The sequence below is a fragment of the Coenobita brevimanus genome, chromosome 23 (genome assembly GCF_032717465.1).
Source record: "Coenobita brevimanus isolate Jiangsu-jjx chromosome 23, ASM3271746v2, whole genome shotgun sequence".
NCBI classification, from domain to species: Eukaryota; Metazoa; Arthropoda; class Malacostraca; order Decapoda; family Coenobitidae; genus Coenobita; species Coenobita brevimanus.
In genome coordinates this window covers 2,308,897-2,327,224 of record NC_136976.1, presented here as the reverse complement: position 1 = coordinate 2,327,224, position 18,328 = coordinate 2,308,897, and the positions used below count along the sequence as shown (strand labels likewise).

General features: G+C 46.2%; 1 protein-coding gene across 1 annotated transcript in view; it reads right to left on the bottom strand.

Annotated features, from left to right (window-relative positions):
* Positions 1-5,643: 5,643 nt before the first annotated feature.
* The window catches only part of Upf1 (Upf1 RNA helicase), a 30,949-nt gene continuing 18,264 nt past the window's right edge, over positions 5,644-18,328 (bottom strand). The window contains exons 10-18 of the mRNA XM_080267211.1: positions 17,261-17,363; positions 16,744-16,878; positions 16,150-16,384; positions 14,833-15,059; positions 13,206-13,439; positions 12,405-12,657; positions 11,850-12,181; positions 11,126-11,308; positions 5,644-9,978 (exon numbers count right to left, since the gene is read on the bottom strand). Coding sequence (XP_080123337.1) covers positions 9,970-9,978; positions 11,126-11,308; positions 11,850-12,181; positions 12,405-12,657; positions 13,206-13,439; positions 14,833-15,059; positions 16,150-16,384; positions 16,744-16,878; positions 17,261-17,363 — 1,711 coding nt within the window. The 3' untranslated portion in view covers positions 5,644-9,969. The remainder of the gene's footprint in view (positions 9,979-11,125; positions 11,309-11,849; positions 12,182-12,404; positions 12,658-13,205; positions 13,440-14,832; positions 15,060-16,149; positions 16,385-16,743; positions 16,879-17,260; positions 17,364-18,328) is intronic.

The following is an 18,328-nucleotide window of genomic DNA, read 5'->3' as shown; positions in this document are numbered from 1 at the left end:
CCACCACCACAGCCACACTGCCCCCCTAATACCACCACCACCACCACAGCCACACTGCCCCCCTAATACCACCACCACCACAGCCACACTGCCCCCCTAATACCACCACCACCACCACAGCCACACTGCCCCCCTAATACCACCACCACCACCACAGCCACACTGCCCCCCTAATACCACCACCATCACAGCCACACTACCCCCCTAATACCACCACCACCACAACAGCCACACTGCCCCCCTAATACCACCACTACCACGACAGCCACACTGCCGCCCTATTACCACCACTACCACGACAGCCACACTACCCCCCTAATACCACCACCACAGCCATACTGCCCCCCTAATACCACCACCACAGCCACACTGCCCCCCTAATACCACCACCACAGCCACACTGCCCCCCTAACACCACCACCACAGCCACACTGCCCCCTAATACCACCACACTACCACCACTGCCCCCCTAATACCACCACTACCACCACACTTCCCCCCTAATTCCACCACCATCACAGCCACACTGCCCCCCTAATACCACCACTACCACCACAGCCACACTGCCGCCCTCATACCACCACCACCACAGCCACACTGCCCCCCTAATACCACCACCACCACAGCCACACTGCCCCCCTAATACCACCACCACCACAGCCACACTGCCCCCCTATCACCACCACCACCACAGCCACACTGCCCCCCTAATACCACCACCACCACAGCCACACTGCCCCCCTAATACCACCACCACCACCACAGCCACACTGCCCCCCTAATACCACCACCACCACAGCCACACTGCCCCCCTAATACCACCACCACCACAGCCACACTGCCACCCTAATACCACCACCACCACAGCCACACAGCCCCCTAATACCACCACCACCACCAGCCACACTGCCCCCTAATACCACCACCACCACAGCCACACTGCCCCCTAATACTGCCAATACCACCACTACCAGCCACACTGCCCCCCTAATACCACCACCACCACAGCCACACTGCCCCCCTAATACCGTCACCACCACAACAGCCACACTGTCTCCCTAATACCACCACCACAGCCACACTGCCCCCCTAATACCACCACCACAGCCACACTGCCCCCCTAATACCACCACCACAGCCACACTGCCGCCCTAATACCACCACCACCACCACAGCCACACTGCCCCCCTAATACCACCACCACCACCACAGCCACACTGCCCCCCTAATACCACCACCACCACCACAGCCACACTGCCCCCCTAATACCACCACCACCACAGCCACACGGACCCCCTAATACCACCACCAACACAGCCACACTGCCCCCTAATACCACCACAGCCACACTGCCCCCCTAATACCACCACCACCACAGCCACACTGCCGCCCTAATACCACCACCACCACAGGCACACTGCCGCCCTAATACCACCACCACCACAGCCACACTGCCCCCCTAATACCACCACCACCACCACAGCCACACTGCCCCCCTAATACCACCACCACCACAGCCACACTGCCCCCCTAATACCACCACCACAGCCACACTGCCCCCCTAATACCGCCACCACCACAGCCACACTGCCCCCCTAATAGCACCACCACTACAGCCACACTGCCCCCCTAATTCCACCACAACCACAGCCACACTGCCCCCGTAATACCACACCACCACCACAGCCACACTGCTCCCGTAATACCATCACCACCACCACCACCACAGCCACACTGCCCCCCTAATACCACCACCACTACAGCCACACTGCCCCCCTAATACCACCACCACAGCCACACTGCCCCTCTAATACCACCACCACAGCCACACTGCCCCCATAATACCACCACCACCACAGCCACACTACCCTCCTAATACCACCACCACCACAGCCACACTGCCCCCCTAATACCACCACCACAGCCACACTGCCCCCCTAATACCACCACCACCACCACAGCCACACTGCCCCCCTAATACCACCACTACCACCTCAGCCGCACTACCCCCCTATTACCACGACCACCACAGGCACACTGCCCCCGTAATACCACCACCACCACAGCCACACTGCCGCCCTAATACCACCACCACCTCACACACTTCCCCCCTAATACCATCACCACCACAGCCACACTACCCCACTAATACCACCACCACCACAGCCACACTGCCGCCCAAATACCACCACCACCACACCCACTTCCCCCCTAATACCACCACCACAACCACACTGCCCCCCTAATACCACCACTACCACCACAGCCACACTACCCCCTAATACCACCACCACAGCCACACTGCCCCCCTAATACCACCACTACCACCACAGCCACACTACCCCCTAATACCACCACCACAGCCATAGCCACACTGCCCCCTTAATACCACCACAGCCACACTGCCCCCTTAATACCACCACAGCCACACTGCCCCCCTAATACCACCACCACAACAGCCACACTGCCCCCCTAATACCACCACCACCACAGCCACACTGTCCCCCTAATACCACCACCACCACCCCAGCCACACTGACCCCCTAATTCCACCCTCACCACAACAGCCACACTGACCCCCTAATACCACCACCACCACAACAGCCACACTGACCCTCTAATACCACCACCACCACCACAACAGCCACACTGACCCTCTAATACCACCACCACCACCACGACAGCCACACAGACCCCCTAATACCACTACCACCACCACCACAGCCACACTGCCCGCCTAATACCACCACCACCACAACAACCACACTGACCCCCTAATACCACCACCACAGCCACACTGCCTCCCTAATACCACCACCACCACAACAACCACGCTGATCCCCTAATACCACCACCATCACCACCACAGCCACACTGCCCCCCTAATACCACCACCACCATAGCCACACTGTTCCCCTAATACCACCACCACCACCACCACAGCCACACTGACCCCCTAATACCACCACCACAGCCACACTGACCCCCTAATACCACCACCACAGCCACACTGACCCCCTAATACCACCACCACAACAACAACCACGCTGATCCCCTAATACCACCACCACCACCACAGCCACACTGCCCCCCTAATACCACCACTACCACAGCCACACTGTTCCCTTAATACCACCACCACCACCACCACCACAGCCACACTGCCCCCCTAATACCACCACCACCACCACCACAGCCCCACTACCCCCCTAATACCACCACCACCACAGCCCCACTGCCCCCCTAATACCACCACCACCACCACCACAGCCACACTACCCCCCTAGTACCACCACCACCACACTACCCCCCTAATACCACCACGACCACCACAGCCACACTACCCCCATAATACCACCACCACCACAGCCACACTACCCCCCCTAATACAACCACCACCACCACAGCCAGACTGCCCCCATAATACCACCACCACCACAGCCACACTGCCTCACTAATTCCCCCACCACCACAGCCACACTGCCCCACTAATACCACCACTACCACAGCCACTCTGCCCCCCTAATACCACCACCACCACAGCCACACTGTCCCCCTAATACCACCACCACCACCACAGCCACGCTGCCCCCCTAATACCACCACCACCACAGCCACACTGCCCCCCTAATACCACCACCACCACAGCCACACTGTCCCCCTAATACCACCACCACAACAGCCACACTACCCCCCTAATACTACCACCACAGCCACACTGACCCCCTAATACCACCACCACCACAGCCACACTGCGCCCCTAATACCAGCACCGCCACAACCACACTGCGCCCCTAATACCACCACAGCCACACTGCCCCTCTGATAACACCACCACCACAGCCACACTGACCCCCTAATACCACCACCACCACAGCCACACGGCCCCCCTAATACCACCACCACCACCACAGCCACACTGCCCCCCTAATACCACCACCACCACAGCCAGACTGCCCCCCTAATACCACCATAACCACAGCCACACTGCCCCCCTAATACCACCACCACAACCACACTGTCCCCCTAATATCACCACCACCACAGCCACACTGCCCCCCTAATACCGCCACACTACCCCCCTAATACCACCACTACCACCACCACAGCCACACTACCCCCCTAATACCACCACCACAGCCACACTGCCCCCCTAATACCACCACCACAACCACAGCCACACTGCCCCCCTAATACCAACACCACCGCAGCCACACTGCCCCCCTAATACCACTGATGTCAGGACTGTAATATCTTAATACATACTAAGTTGTAACATACATATATACAGTAGTCTAGAAGTTAGATCATTGTCAAACCTAGGGTCCAAAGGAAGTGATGTTAACACCTCTCTGGAATGTCTCACATAGCACAATAGCCCACAGGTAGTGCCTCGTGACCACACACACACACACACACACACACACAGGCTTCTAGAACATTTCGACGACTGTAGCCCACGTGATGGACGTTTTTATGTACGGAAAGAAAGAGGAGGGGATTCAGAAGAAATTAGGTGACTGGAGCAGAGAAAGAGGCTAGAAGGGGGATCTAGAGGGAGAGCGGCACGGTGGGCTGTGAGAAGTTAGCTAGCACAAACGCTCATGTAATACACGCAGTGTTCATCTTGAGCTTTCCCGTTGAAGAGGAAACTACAATCAAACCCCAGTATCCATCTTTAACTTCTCCTGTCCCCGACTAGAAATGAACTGAGGTTACTTCCTCACATATTTACTTGACTATGACTACTATACTTTTACAAGAATGATACCTCCACCATAGGCACACTGCCCTCCTAATACTGCTACCACAGGCACACGGCCCCCCTAATACTGCCACCACAGGCACACTGCCCCACCACCACCAAAACTACAGTGACTGCCCCTTACCACCATCAACACCACAGCCACTGTGCCCCCCTACTGCCACCACCACAACCACACTAACCCTTACCATACCACTACAGCCCTCACAACCACCAGCAAAGCCACGCTGCTCCCTCCACCACCACCAACGGGTCAGGGAGGGTATAAGAAACCCCTTGGGGGGAGTCAGGGAAGGGGAACTCTTCCTTAGTGGCAGGGACCTCCTAGGGGGGTCATGGAAGGGGTAACACCTTCCTGGGGATGAGGCAGGGCAGGGGTAAGATCCCATTTGAATTGGGGAGGCAAGCCCTTTTTGGGTGCAAGAACCCTTTAAGGACTTGGAGAAGAGAGTAAGACCCTCCCCCTCAGAAGAGAGTAAGATCCCCCTCGTTAACCCCTAACCACTGGCCGACGTGTGTAGACGTCCCGATTTTGGGCTTGGAGCAACGCCGGTTGACATGTAGAGCTGCATCTTCCCTCCACCCTTTGAACTTTAACTTATCCTTACTCATCAAAGGGACCACCTAGAGGCGTGGGGATACTTTCATTTGAAAGAGGAAGAGTTGATGATTCTTATGTATCTTTAATTATTTCTCCAGCTGTTATAGTTTGGCAGATATTAGGGTTTGAAGTGAGGGTATTTTTTTCAATCTTGGATATCCCCCATAGGGAGGAGCGTGCAACATCGAAAAAACCCCGGTGTGTAGGGGTTAAGGGGGATGTTATTCCCCCACGATTAGGTTAAAACAAACAGTAACTTTCACATTTTTAATGGCAGAACCAATTATACCAGTAAATGATTCCAAAACATAACTTTTAAATGATGGAAAGAAAATGAAACTGTTGACATCTGGTAATGGTGAAATTCAATGGCTCTCAGCCACATACTCAATAGACCAACTACATACACTCAACATTATGTAGTATGACCTGTTAACCCTTTGAATCCAGTGACTTTTTATTCCTGTTACTTCAGATAATTTTATTCAACTTAGAAGTCTCTTGTACTGAAGTGGTGTCTGTTGGCTACAACTAACCTCTCCAGTTCAAAAAGTTCTTCAAAGCTGAGTAAAGTTGTCTAAAGATAGCATGCAAGAATATAATGAAAACTTGTTCATCTGACAAAGGATTCACCCTTTGGTTGCAGAATACCGACCTTTAGCTTTAATTCGGCTACGTCCCACAATTTCACGTTGCCCAAGAGAAGCCTAGAGCACCAGGCATGTTGAAACTATCACATTTAACATTTTATCCATATATACTGAATTTCATGTTACATTCCAGCTGAGAACCACTGATTTTACTCGGCTTACAGATACCTGCTGCAGCCCAAAGGATAAGGGTCGTAATCTTATACCTTTTATAAGGTTCCCTAACACCTCTGCTTGGGCAAATTTATGTGCATGTTACACTACATATGGCCTTTTTCATTCTTCCTAGATCATTTTATCTACCTCAGCATAAGACTTCAAACTGGAGAGTAGAATATAGCTTTTATTTAACCCTTCAATACATGAGGCTTTTCCTATGTTGAATGAAACAGTCTGGAGGTCGCAAGAATAATCGTAATAACAACAGAATATACTCTTGTATGGTATCTACTCTTTTCATATGTAGTTGCCACCAATAAGATACAAGAGAATATCAGAGTGTAATATGCACAATAAACTGCTAACAAGGAGGTACCACAATCCCTCAGAAATTCACAAGAATGTAACCCATCTTTGAATTATTTTAATCCTCTGCTGGGACTTCACTCAACTGAACAAAATCATCTGATGTCAGTCTAAATGGAATTCCTGGTTGTACTGAATGCAGAGGAAAGGCTACTCAAGCCAAGTTTTTTGAAGCTTCTGACTTTTCTCAAATCATAACAATAATAATAATAATAAAGCATTTGGTATTAGTCTTAACAGAATTCCGAGGTATCCCACCATGCTTACTGGAGACAGTTTTGAAGCTTCTATAATTTCTCTTGGTTGAACAAAATACCTGAAAAAACACCCAAGCACACCACTTGCAGCCAAAGGGTTAACAATATAGCTGTAAGACATGATGCCAGTTAGGATTACCAATACCCTGAAAGCTAATCAACCCTTTCGATGCCACTGATGCACTTGGGCACTTTATTCAAGTTAAACATTATTTTATTCAGGTGATGAGAAATTAAGTTAATGCAGACAGTTTTCAACCCTCTGCCTACAAGAATTTCTCACAGCTGAACATAATCATTCTGTAGTAGCTGAAATATATTAACTTGGTGCATCCATAGAAGGCAAACAGACTAATCAGCCCTCCTACCATACCTCACATTTGCAGTTAAATCACTGGATAAAGAATTAACATTTTAACACCTTCAGTCCAATGTCAAACTTTTAACTTTATTCTTGCTACTACTGTATTGGATATTTTTATTCAGCTGCAGATAAACACCTCTTCAGTGAAAACATACTACCTGACCCCTCTTTAAAAAAAAAAAAAAAAAAAAAAAAAAAAAAAAACTCTGGACCTGAATATAACTGTCTGAAGAATGCAAGAATAAAATTTAAACTGTCACCTGACTGAAGGGATAAGCCTTTCACAGTCTATGGACACAACTGTTATTGAACTCTGCATACCACAGGACTATTTTGTTATGCCGAGAAATTCAAGTCGTCAAAGGGTCAAAAAATACCTCAACTAACTTTTGAACTGCTAGAAACTCCCTCAGGTAAATATAATGGTCTGGTTTTGCCTGAATAAAATATGTGCCTTCATGGCAGTGAAAGTGAAAGGGTTAATTGCCTAACATGACAGAAAATAAAAAGACAGATTTTGACATCATAATTTTCTAATCAAGGAAGAGTTGATTACTGAACCATACTTCTTGTAATGGCAAACACCACTGTAATATTGAGCAATTTCAAAACTAAATTCATAAACATTGCACAAACTATAATGATCAACGTGAAAACATATCTGCATTACACAATATGTAATTTCCCAAATGGTATAAAAATAAATAACAGAAACCTTTATCAACCTCAGATTAAAATTATCGTGCCCGCCACACCAAGGGTATATATTCCCAGAGGCTCTCCAGCACCTCTTACTACGCAATTTATTCTTTTACACCTTTTCTTTTGTACGTTACTTTTGTCCACTTAACTCATACAGCAGGTTTTATTAATAGCATACAAGAGAAAATCAATGTGCCATATGCAGAAATAAACCGGTATGGAAGCGGTGCTGGGGAGCCTCCTGAAATGACAAGAATACGACCCCTACATTTCCGCACGAGGCACCGGAGTGGATGTACCGCCATATGGATCAAAAAGGCAATTAAGTACAACATATTTAAACACCACTGACAGATTTCCCCAGGTGTGTACTGTCAATTAAAGAAGTATCGCTACTCCCTGTGCATTACATTCCAAAACAGTAAGTGGTCTGAAACAGTTTTTATGCACTATTTCAGAAACAAACGAGTATTTCACTCGCTGGTATAAAATAATGCAGGGGAAAAAAAGCAATAGAAATTAAAGAAAATATCACTCAGATTCATTTGCTTCTTCTCACTACCTGGTCTGAGAAATAAAAAAAAAGGATTTGAGTTCATAATTTAAGTAACAAAACCTCTATACTTGTGGCATAATATCACTCAAATTCTCATCAAATTAGCCAGCAACAAACACTCCTCCTAGATGTCTGGAGATGTATTGCTAAGGGCTATCTTTATGAAATCTATGGCTAACGATATACCAGTGTCAGAGGAGTCACCTCTAAAATTAATCTTTCAATGAGCGCACATATAATACTTCTTTCTAGGGGTAACGATACTTCTTCCTTTGGCTGTACCCCTCCTTTCTGAACAACCTGATTGCCAAATTAAAAGAGTACCTTAAAAAAAGAAAAAGAAAGAAAGAAAAAAAAAAAGTGGGTGCACCTCAATTAGGGTTCCCTGCATGGCCTGACTTCACATAATGGTGGCCAAGTGAATAGCAAGGTGGCTCTTTGCCTGGGGACAGCTCACAGCCTTACCAAGACAGCACCATGACTGCTTGACCTCACCCTCACTCTCGCCACTGACTCATCGTTACAGCCTCGTCCATTTAAGACACCTTGTTACAGCATCAGCCTTTTAAAAACACAGTTGCACTTTAATCTTTCCCGACATATTGGTACAAATTAACTCCCTTTAGACCTAAGCCGGGAGGGCCTTTTACATAAAGCAATTTATTTTGACATAGTTACACTTGTACTCCCTTTAGGACAATCTTTTACCCTTAAGCAGTATGCTAGGAGAGTCTTCTGCATTGAGCAGTTCAATTTATTCTCCTGTGTTAAGAAAATCTTCCCTGCAAGGCATGTTGTTGTCCCCTTCCCTACAACACCTTGTTACAACATTCTCTTCCTAGTTATTTACCAGGAGGAACTTCCAAGTCAAAACAACTTAGAATGACTATATAAGACACCTCTATCACAATAACCTCCATTAAATTGCACTGTCATACTGTCTTCCTCACCTTCAATACCTAAATATATGTAATCCCCCTAATAACTTACTAGAGGGCCTTCAAGGTGAATTAAATCTCCTGACAACCTACTGGTCTCGTTAAAAAAAAGTCCTTGCAAGTGAAGTTGATCTGACAACCTATGGATCTCAAAATAAACCAAAGTACTTGCAAAAGAATTTAATCTCCTGCCAACCTAGGAATCTCCATGCTATATCACTGCAACGTTAGTACTGAATAATTTAGACCCTACTGCCAGCCTTCCGCAAGCCCTGTTGTGAGTGTGTGGGCTTGAGTGGAGGTGATGAGCTTCGTACCACAGTCTGGGTGAGCGCCGGCCAAGCCAACAAGGCGACTGCTCAAGCGTGGGTTTAAAGTGCTTGAGTGTGCCGTCCCTTGCATCTTGCTTGAACCCGGCATCCTTTTACCACGTGTCGTTCCTCGTGTTGTGCTTGAGCCCGGCATCCTTTTAGCACATGTGGTCCGCTTGTGTGCCGCTTGTGTTATGCTGTGCGCGCTGTGGTCCCCCATTTGTTACTCCACCTGCTGTCGGCTGCTCTGTGCGCTGCTTCATCGCCTTCATGCGCCAGGGGATCTCCTCACCTCTGCCATCAGTACGGCTGTTGGGATTAACAAGACATTACTTTCTTGTAAGCAAAATACACAGCATGAATGCTTTACTTTGCCTTTTTTGTAATGCTGTACCTCACACCAAAACACACTCATCACCATGCACCTGTCTCGCAACACAATCCAACAACATAACCTCAACAAAAGCTATCTAGGAGCCCTGAAGTAACTGGTTCCCTGCAGTCCTCTAGTGCAGATAAGCCTGAGGCCATAACTACTCATAACATAAAGATCATTATAACACAATTTCCCATCAGCAGGATCACCATGAAAGTTAAAGGGAATGCCAAACCCTTGTTATGCTACTCTATACAGACTCCATCCAATTGATTTGATTCCTTGTATACCACCTTCCTGGCCTACTATGCCTCCTTGCACCTTTAAACTCTCATCATCGTATAATCCTTTTTTCCAGCCTATCTACACTGATTCACTCATTATAACCATACCATCAAAGTACTCCTCTCTGTCCCACTGTCAACATTAACAGTTTCTTTCCTACCCATTTTACACAAACACATTCCTCAACAGTTACAGTTGTACAGCTCTTATCCTGGACTCACAGCACTCATTCCATATGCAGTAATGCACCTTTATGGACTTCTCCTGCAGCCTCCACACTAAGACCTGTTTGGTATCTAAGCTTTCACGGCACTAACTCCTTCCTCCCCTGTACCCCTCTACTTTCCACTTCCTTTGCATACTTTCCTGCATGAAAGTATTGAAATTCCTCCATAACAGTCTTTCTCAATTCACCTGCACAGCAGAGTTACCTTCTCACTCATCAACCATTATCTAAACCTTATCTACACTTTCAAAACACAAAGCTCACTACCATTCACAGCACTCTGGAGCAGCCTGCAAAATCTTCTGTTCACTTCTGGTAGGCAGAAAATATATGAACATTAATGCAAACTGCTTTACTTGTGAGAAGTGCCATGATTTTGAAGTATTCTGAGTGATGTATGAATGATTTCCATTGCTCATTTGACCTTGCATATTATTCACTGATTCTCTTAAGCTGTCTCACTTTGTTTCTGGGTTTTACCTCACTCCACTTCTTTGGTGGGACTGAGGGTTGGAATGATGCCAGTGATGTAATAAAAATACAACTGCTAATAGTGCTAGTATAGAGACCTGCGAGAAGTGGTGCGTCTGAGATGCTGGAGTGAAGAACGCACGGTCGCCCTGGTATGTGGAGTCCTGTGAGAGGAGGCCGTCTGTCTGGCTCTGGAACTGGTCAACCATGTATGAATCCTGCGACAGTTCTGCCTGGGACAGTCCCTGTGAGAGTCCGCTCAATCCAGGCCCAGACATTCCCTGAAATGGCATATCAGGTTATACTCTGCTCACTGTAAGGTACTAAAATTGTCATCTTTCCCTGTTGAGTACTGATTTGTAGGAAGGGGTTAACATTAGAATATGGTGCTAGTCAGGAAGAAGTATTATGAAAAGGACATACAGTAGAGTCATGCCAGTCTTATGCTGCCACTGAGCCATGTGAAACAGGCTACTGAAATGGCCAAGTTAACATGAATGAACAACAATGATGATTTATATTACTGCTGTTCAGTAAAAAGTAAAATGATGAACTTATTTGACCACTGGTTTTAGGTCCATCCTCAACAGATCACAGCAGCTGCCCTTGACCAACAGTTTAGTCCATGATAAACCAGGCTGAAGCTGCTCTGTACACTTACAAGTCTGGCCTCAACTAGTGAAGGAAACATAAAAGCATTAAACTACCTCTCTATCTATGGCCAGATGCCTTAATCCCATAAGAAGTGGTCATAACAAATTGCCACCATGTCACCCTGTCCTCTGCCATCCCTCCAAATTACATTGATAAAGTCTCTCTCACCTGTGATAAGTGTCCCTGTGTAAGTCCCGGCTGTGAGTAGCTCTGCATGCTGGGATCCTGACTGAACGGCTGTGACAGTTGCAGAGTCCCTGATCCCCCAGCATTCTTTGTCATCTTCCTGCCTCCAGCTCGGCCCCCTCTTACTCCGCCTCTTGCCCCACCCCGAGCCGCAAGAGCCTGCTGGTGTTGCTGGTAGAAGCGGGGTGGGACGTGAGCCATATTCATAAACATTCCAACAGGTACAGGAAGGTTACTCAAGCCTGGCTGGGAGTGGTTCGGGGAGATGTAGTCCAGGGAATCGTGTGCACGCCCGTACATGTCATACTGTGGACCTGTGGATACATTGTTAGTGTTAGGTATTATTATTACTGTCATATTTTCACCACCACCAATCATCATCATCAGCCAGACCTCCTTTGCTACCCCAAGATGAGGTGAGGTAGCATCCAGAGAGCCATACTATTTTATGTTCAATGCAGCTAGAATATTCACATCCCCTAACCACTCTTCATGTACCCTATCCAATAACCCCAAATACATAATCCCGAATTCCACCTCTGTAGTACGGTGATGGTGGTGGGGCTCCTCCGTTCATTGTACCCGAGCGATCATACATGGAGCCGGGGATGATGGCCTCTCTTGCGTCGTACATGGCCGTGTTCATGAAGTGGGATCCGGGGTTTGTGGCGTTCACCAGGCGTTTGGGTTTGCTGAACTGCATCATCGACTCCTTCAGGTTGTTCAGGGGGCCTTCAACCAGGACCTTCTTTTCCTTGAAGTGGTGTAGCAGGTGGTTCCATAGGCCTTGCTGTAATGACAGTATGGAATTAATACCAGTACAATAGTTATGCCATTTTAAACTCTTCTGCTATGGACACACCTACCTATTTCAGTTCACTTACACCAAATTATTGTTTTCATCTACAGCATCTTACAATCAGGAGGCTTGATAGCAATGCAGTGAGACTGATTAAACGTCATACTGCAGTGAGCTCCTGTGTTGACAATAAACCTGCCCTTCTTCAGATGGAAATAATACCAAGTTCCTTATTCTTGGGCAAAATGCTTATTGTGATGGTTTTAACTTTTTTTGTTGCCCTCGAAATTTGTCAAAATGAAAGGCAAAGTGGAGAGGTATATGAGAGAGGGGGGTGTGAGCTGGAAGCAGGGCAGTGAAATGGCAGGGGGACAGGGCGACATGGAGGTGATTTGTTTGTGGCCACCCCTCGCGGGACTGGGGCGTCTGGCAATAGATAGAAAGGCAAAGTAGCTTTTTTTTTTCCAGCCATAGGTTAAATAAAGCACTCTTACGTGATAAATACCAACACTCTCCAGATAACCAAACACAGCAGTTACCTTTGACAAGACTTTAGGGTTGCCAACGATGATGATGCCATAGCGAGCACGGGTGAGAGCCACGTTAAGCCTGCGTGGGTCAGACAGGAAGCCAATGCCCTGGTGTTCGTTGGAGCGCACACACGACATGATGATCAGGTCCTTCTCACGGCCCTGGAACGCATCAACGCTGGCCACTTCAAGACGCTGGTACAGTTTCTGGTTCAGTGGACCCTGGTACTGCATATACTGAACCTGTGAAAGTACAGTAAACCCTTCAGACGTCCAACTATGTGGGGCTCTAGGGTAGTTAGACCCAAGGAATTTTCTGACAAACCGAAATTGAAAAAAAACAAACTCATAATACCCCTCCCAATTGTTGCAAATTATATGTGATTATTTATTTGTTAACACCAAACTAAAGAAGAATTTGTAAAGCAATAAAAATAAATAATAAAAACAATTTGGTGCATGCCATTGACCTGGCTAGGCTAGGAGGTTGCATGGGTGGTGGAGTGCAAGTCAATTAATTATGTAACATTCTGCACTTAATTAAACTAAAATGTAACACTTGGAATAAACAAAACTATAATGTAACACTTGGAATAAACTAAACTATAATGTAACATTTGGAATAAACTAAACTATAATGTAACACTTGGAATATAATAAACTAAAATGTAACCCTTTGAATGAACACTTGTAACCCTTTGAATGAACACTTGTAACCCTTTGAATGAACACTTGTAACCCTTTGAATGAACACTAAGTCACACCTTGGTCAGAGTCTGACTTACTGGAAATTCTGTCTTCTGCTTGGTTGACTTACTGTATAATATTATCATTAACAAACATTCTCCTCCTCCCCCCCCCCTTTTTTTTTTTTTACTATTCTCACCATCTATGGTATATCTATCTTACTTCCCCCCCCCCCTTTTTTTTTAAACTATTTTCATCACCTACTGTACATATCGTTATCCCCCTCCCCCTTTCTTTTTCACTACTCACCACCTTTACCATTATCACTGTTGCTACTGTCACTTCACTATCATTACCACCACAACCACAAATGCAATGATCACCATTAAAACCCTCAATATTACTAACACCATCATCACCTGTACTAGAAATATAACAAGAGTTTCCAATATTATAAACTACACAGCTAAGGTATGGCATAAAAGGAACTATCTGACTATACATGATAGAGGACTGTTCTGTAAATAATGGCGTTTCCAATTCTGACCTAATATGCATGTCATATTTGTCTCTCTCCACGTAAACTGTCATTCACTGCCATAACTTATGTCTCTCTCCATGTCAACTGTCATTCACTCCAATTACTAACTCCTCTCCTCGGCTGTAAAACATGATTTACGTCCCACTTCAAAGGTTACTGAACTGGGAACAATAGTAGTATCTAAAGAGTAGGCAGTATCAGCAATATTCAGAGAAGTTAGAATATCCTACACACCCTAATCTAACCTTACATACCCTACCCAGCTCTAAACCTTCCCTCCTCTATCCTACAGCAATTAATCCACATCTGTTATAACCTAACCATCCCCAACCAGTACTAAAATGACCATCCAAGTTTAACCTATGACTCCCTAACCATCCTTAATTCTACCCCAACCAACTGACTAACCAGGTAAGCTCGCTGTCCCTCGTATGGGGTGATAACTCCGATCTGCTCCGGTTTGACGCCAGAGTTGAGGAATCGCGTGACCAGCTTCTCCACGCTGGAGGCCTCGGTGCGGTTCAGGTAGGACGTGCCGGACCCAGCGATCTCCTCCTGTCCGGATGTAACATAGAAGAACTGTGGCTTGTCTGCTTGTGGCCACGGGAAGCTTACGCCTTTCATGGTGCGGTCAGCTGTTGGCAGTGGTAAAAGGGGTATTAGATTTAATTTGTTTCATTTATAAAGGCTCCAACATGCTTGCCTGCATCAGCCTTTGTCACTTAATGGTGGCTCCCCATGCTGCTCAATCTCTGGCAGCCTCCCTATTCAGTCCTTTTATCCCTTATGTCTCGCTATGACATCGTCCTTGGTCTTTTTCAGTCTACCTCTCACAACCCTACCCATATGTGAACATTTCTCACTTTCTACACTCTGTTGTCATCCCCCATCCTCTCCACACACCCAAACCATCTCAATTTACATCCTCATCACACCACCACCACATTCCAAACATATTACCTTAGGGTGGGAAAAGAGGTATGGCTGATGATAACATACAATAGATTACGACATACCAGTTACTTATGTCCTTCTGATTCAACTCTTTACCATCAACATCCTCATCCTCCTTATCCTGATCCTTTACCCACATATGGATGGTGCAAGACAGAAAGAGAAGACACAAAACAATGAACTATCAACAACATGCGCGTGGTTCAACTATAGTCGTTTTATTTTATGAAGGCAGTTTGGGTGGGGCACTCTGGGACCTCACTCTGTTAGCTCTGTTGCCACATCGTCGCCACACACGTGCTCTCTCTCTCTCTTTCTCTCTCATATTTATATTAACTACTACTAATTGTATTTTCTTTATTTTTTCTCTTGTTTTCGACTTTTTTCAACACCACCCCTGAGGTAAAAGTCTATAGGTGCGTTTTTTTAATAGCTTCCAAGGCGGGAGACTGACCGAGTATGACCCGCTCACGCGGGGATGTCCCTTGTGTCACCACCTGACAACGTCGCAAAAGCAACGCTGACAAGTCTTATGAGATTTATACTATACTATAGCTTTTTTATTGAATTACATCTATACAGAGTGTTTAAAATTCATTTATAAGTAAGAGAAAGAGGTGAGCACAATTAATTACATGTGTGTCAGTGGCAATGTGACAACAGAGCTAACAGTGTGAGGTCTCAGATCACCCCACCCAAACTGCCTTCATAAAATAGAATGACTACAGCAGCAGAAATATAAATGATCTACAAACTAAAGAAATTACCTACCATCTGCAACACCATTCTGCAGGGAGCCCTCGTAGAAGAAGTTTGATGGGAACTGTGCCAACTGGGGATGCATACGGTACTGGACTGTGAGCCTGAACGGACGTATGCCCAACACCACCAGCCGCTCAAACAGGGACTGGGAGAGACCCGCACGGGAGGCTTTCTTACACATCACCACTGGGCCCAGCTGGCAGTGGTCACCTACTAGGATCACCTGCTTGGCTCCCAGTACCACCTGTTGATAAAAGTAGGAAGTTAGTGGTTAAGATGGTTCCTGTCTGTATAATCTGGGTGATGCATGCAAATGGCCGACTTTTTTTTTTTTTTTTTTTTTTTAAATAAAAAACAACTCATCACCTTCCTTTATTCAGTGTCTTCTTCATACCCTCCACTACGAGTATGTGTCCTCATATTACATCCTGCCATCTAACGAACTGATCTGTAGCTCTACCTTACCAATTAATAATGCGTGGAGTTTGTAACAACGCAGGAGAGAACTGGATGACAGATGGAGTTACTGAGAGAACCCCTGCTATCTACACCCTCTCCCAAAATCTACCATTCTCCCTTAAACACTAGATTCTTGTGACTTACCGGTACCATGCACTCAGGTTCAGTGGCCTGCATGGACTCATCAATAAGGATGGAGTGGAACTTGAGTCGGGCCAGCCTGGGGTCTCCCGCACCAACACACGTACAGCAAATCACATCTGCCGCTTCCAGTAGTGTCTGCAAACAACAAAATCCAAATGGTGCTATTTTAATCGCATCATCAATTTCAGTAACCCAGCCCTGACTCACTACACCTTACAATGGACAATACAAGACTATGTTACTCTAATCAGCACACTTGACATCCTATCTGCCACTGTTATACTGAAAATGGGAAGGGTTTATGTCTCCTTTTGGGAGGCAAAGATATGCACTCAATCCCAACAAAGACAAAGTCTAACCACTCCCACAAAAGAATGTGTTAATGGAGACAACTTACACTGACCACAATTATTTCACTGCTCACCAAAACAATCTGTTCTGTCTTATGAAAAAAGGAAATCAGTAAAGAAATGTGAGTCTACAGCAACAAACGGGTTAACTTCTGCCTCACACCAACCTTCTCAGACTGTTTCTTCAGCATGCGGTAGCGCTTCTCATCAGCCGAGGACAGCTCCCCAGTTTCTTCTTTAAGCTGCTGAAGTTTCTGCAGCTCGCCATTGCTGGAAAATATTATCATCATAACCACCATCTTATTTCCACCCATTGTAAGTGGGTTGGGTAGGTTCCAGACATGGGAAAACATGAGAATTATTAATCAGGTCCAACAAAAAAAAGCCATTCAAACACTGACTCAAGCAACAGTGACCTATGTAAAACATATCCACAAATATACAAAGTTCAAACCATGACTCTCCTGCTATCACTGACTTCTTTTCCGAAGTGTCCAGTAACTTTTGGTGAATCTGTACTTCTTCCAGTGCTTTGTTAAGTTTCCAGCCAACAGAAAACTTCACTTACACCAAAGTACAAAATACTGGTTCCTTACATGTCAGCAAGGTCAATTTATTTATAATTTATTTGAAGACACTATGAAGTACTGTAGTACAGTGACAGAAGAAGCAAAATTGTACCAATGATAATTTCTACTCTATAAATCTGGATGTAGGAAATATAAATTAAGCAGGTGTAATGCCAATATAAACTATTTCTGACAGCATCCTAACCCCAGTTCCTAACTGTACATGGGACAGGTAGCATTCAGAAACCATAAGAAACAAAAAATGAGTTTTCCAATTAGTGCCCTGCAAAACAAAGACACACATCCACTCACTTATTATGCAAGCCTCAAGAAAGAAAAGCAACCATCATTATTAAAACCTACAGTATTTCCCACAAACAGATGCAGTTGGTAAAATATCTATCTATATTGTCAGATGCCTTAATCCCGTAAGGGGTGGCCACAAACAAATCACTTCCATGTCACCCTGTCCCCTGCCATTTCACTGCCCTGCTCCCAGATCCCCCTCACTCATATACCTCTCCACTCCATTTCTCCATCTTATTCTTGGCCTCCCCCTCCCTAACCCCGCTCCACCTTACTCACAAACAGTCTCCTCATTAATCTCTCCCTCTCCATCCTCTCCACATGGCTAAACCACCTCAATGTATTTCTCCTAACGCTTTC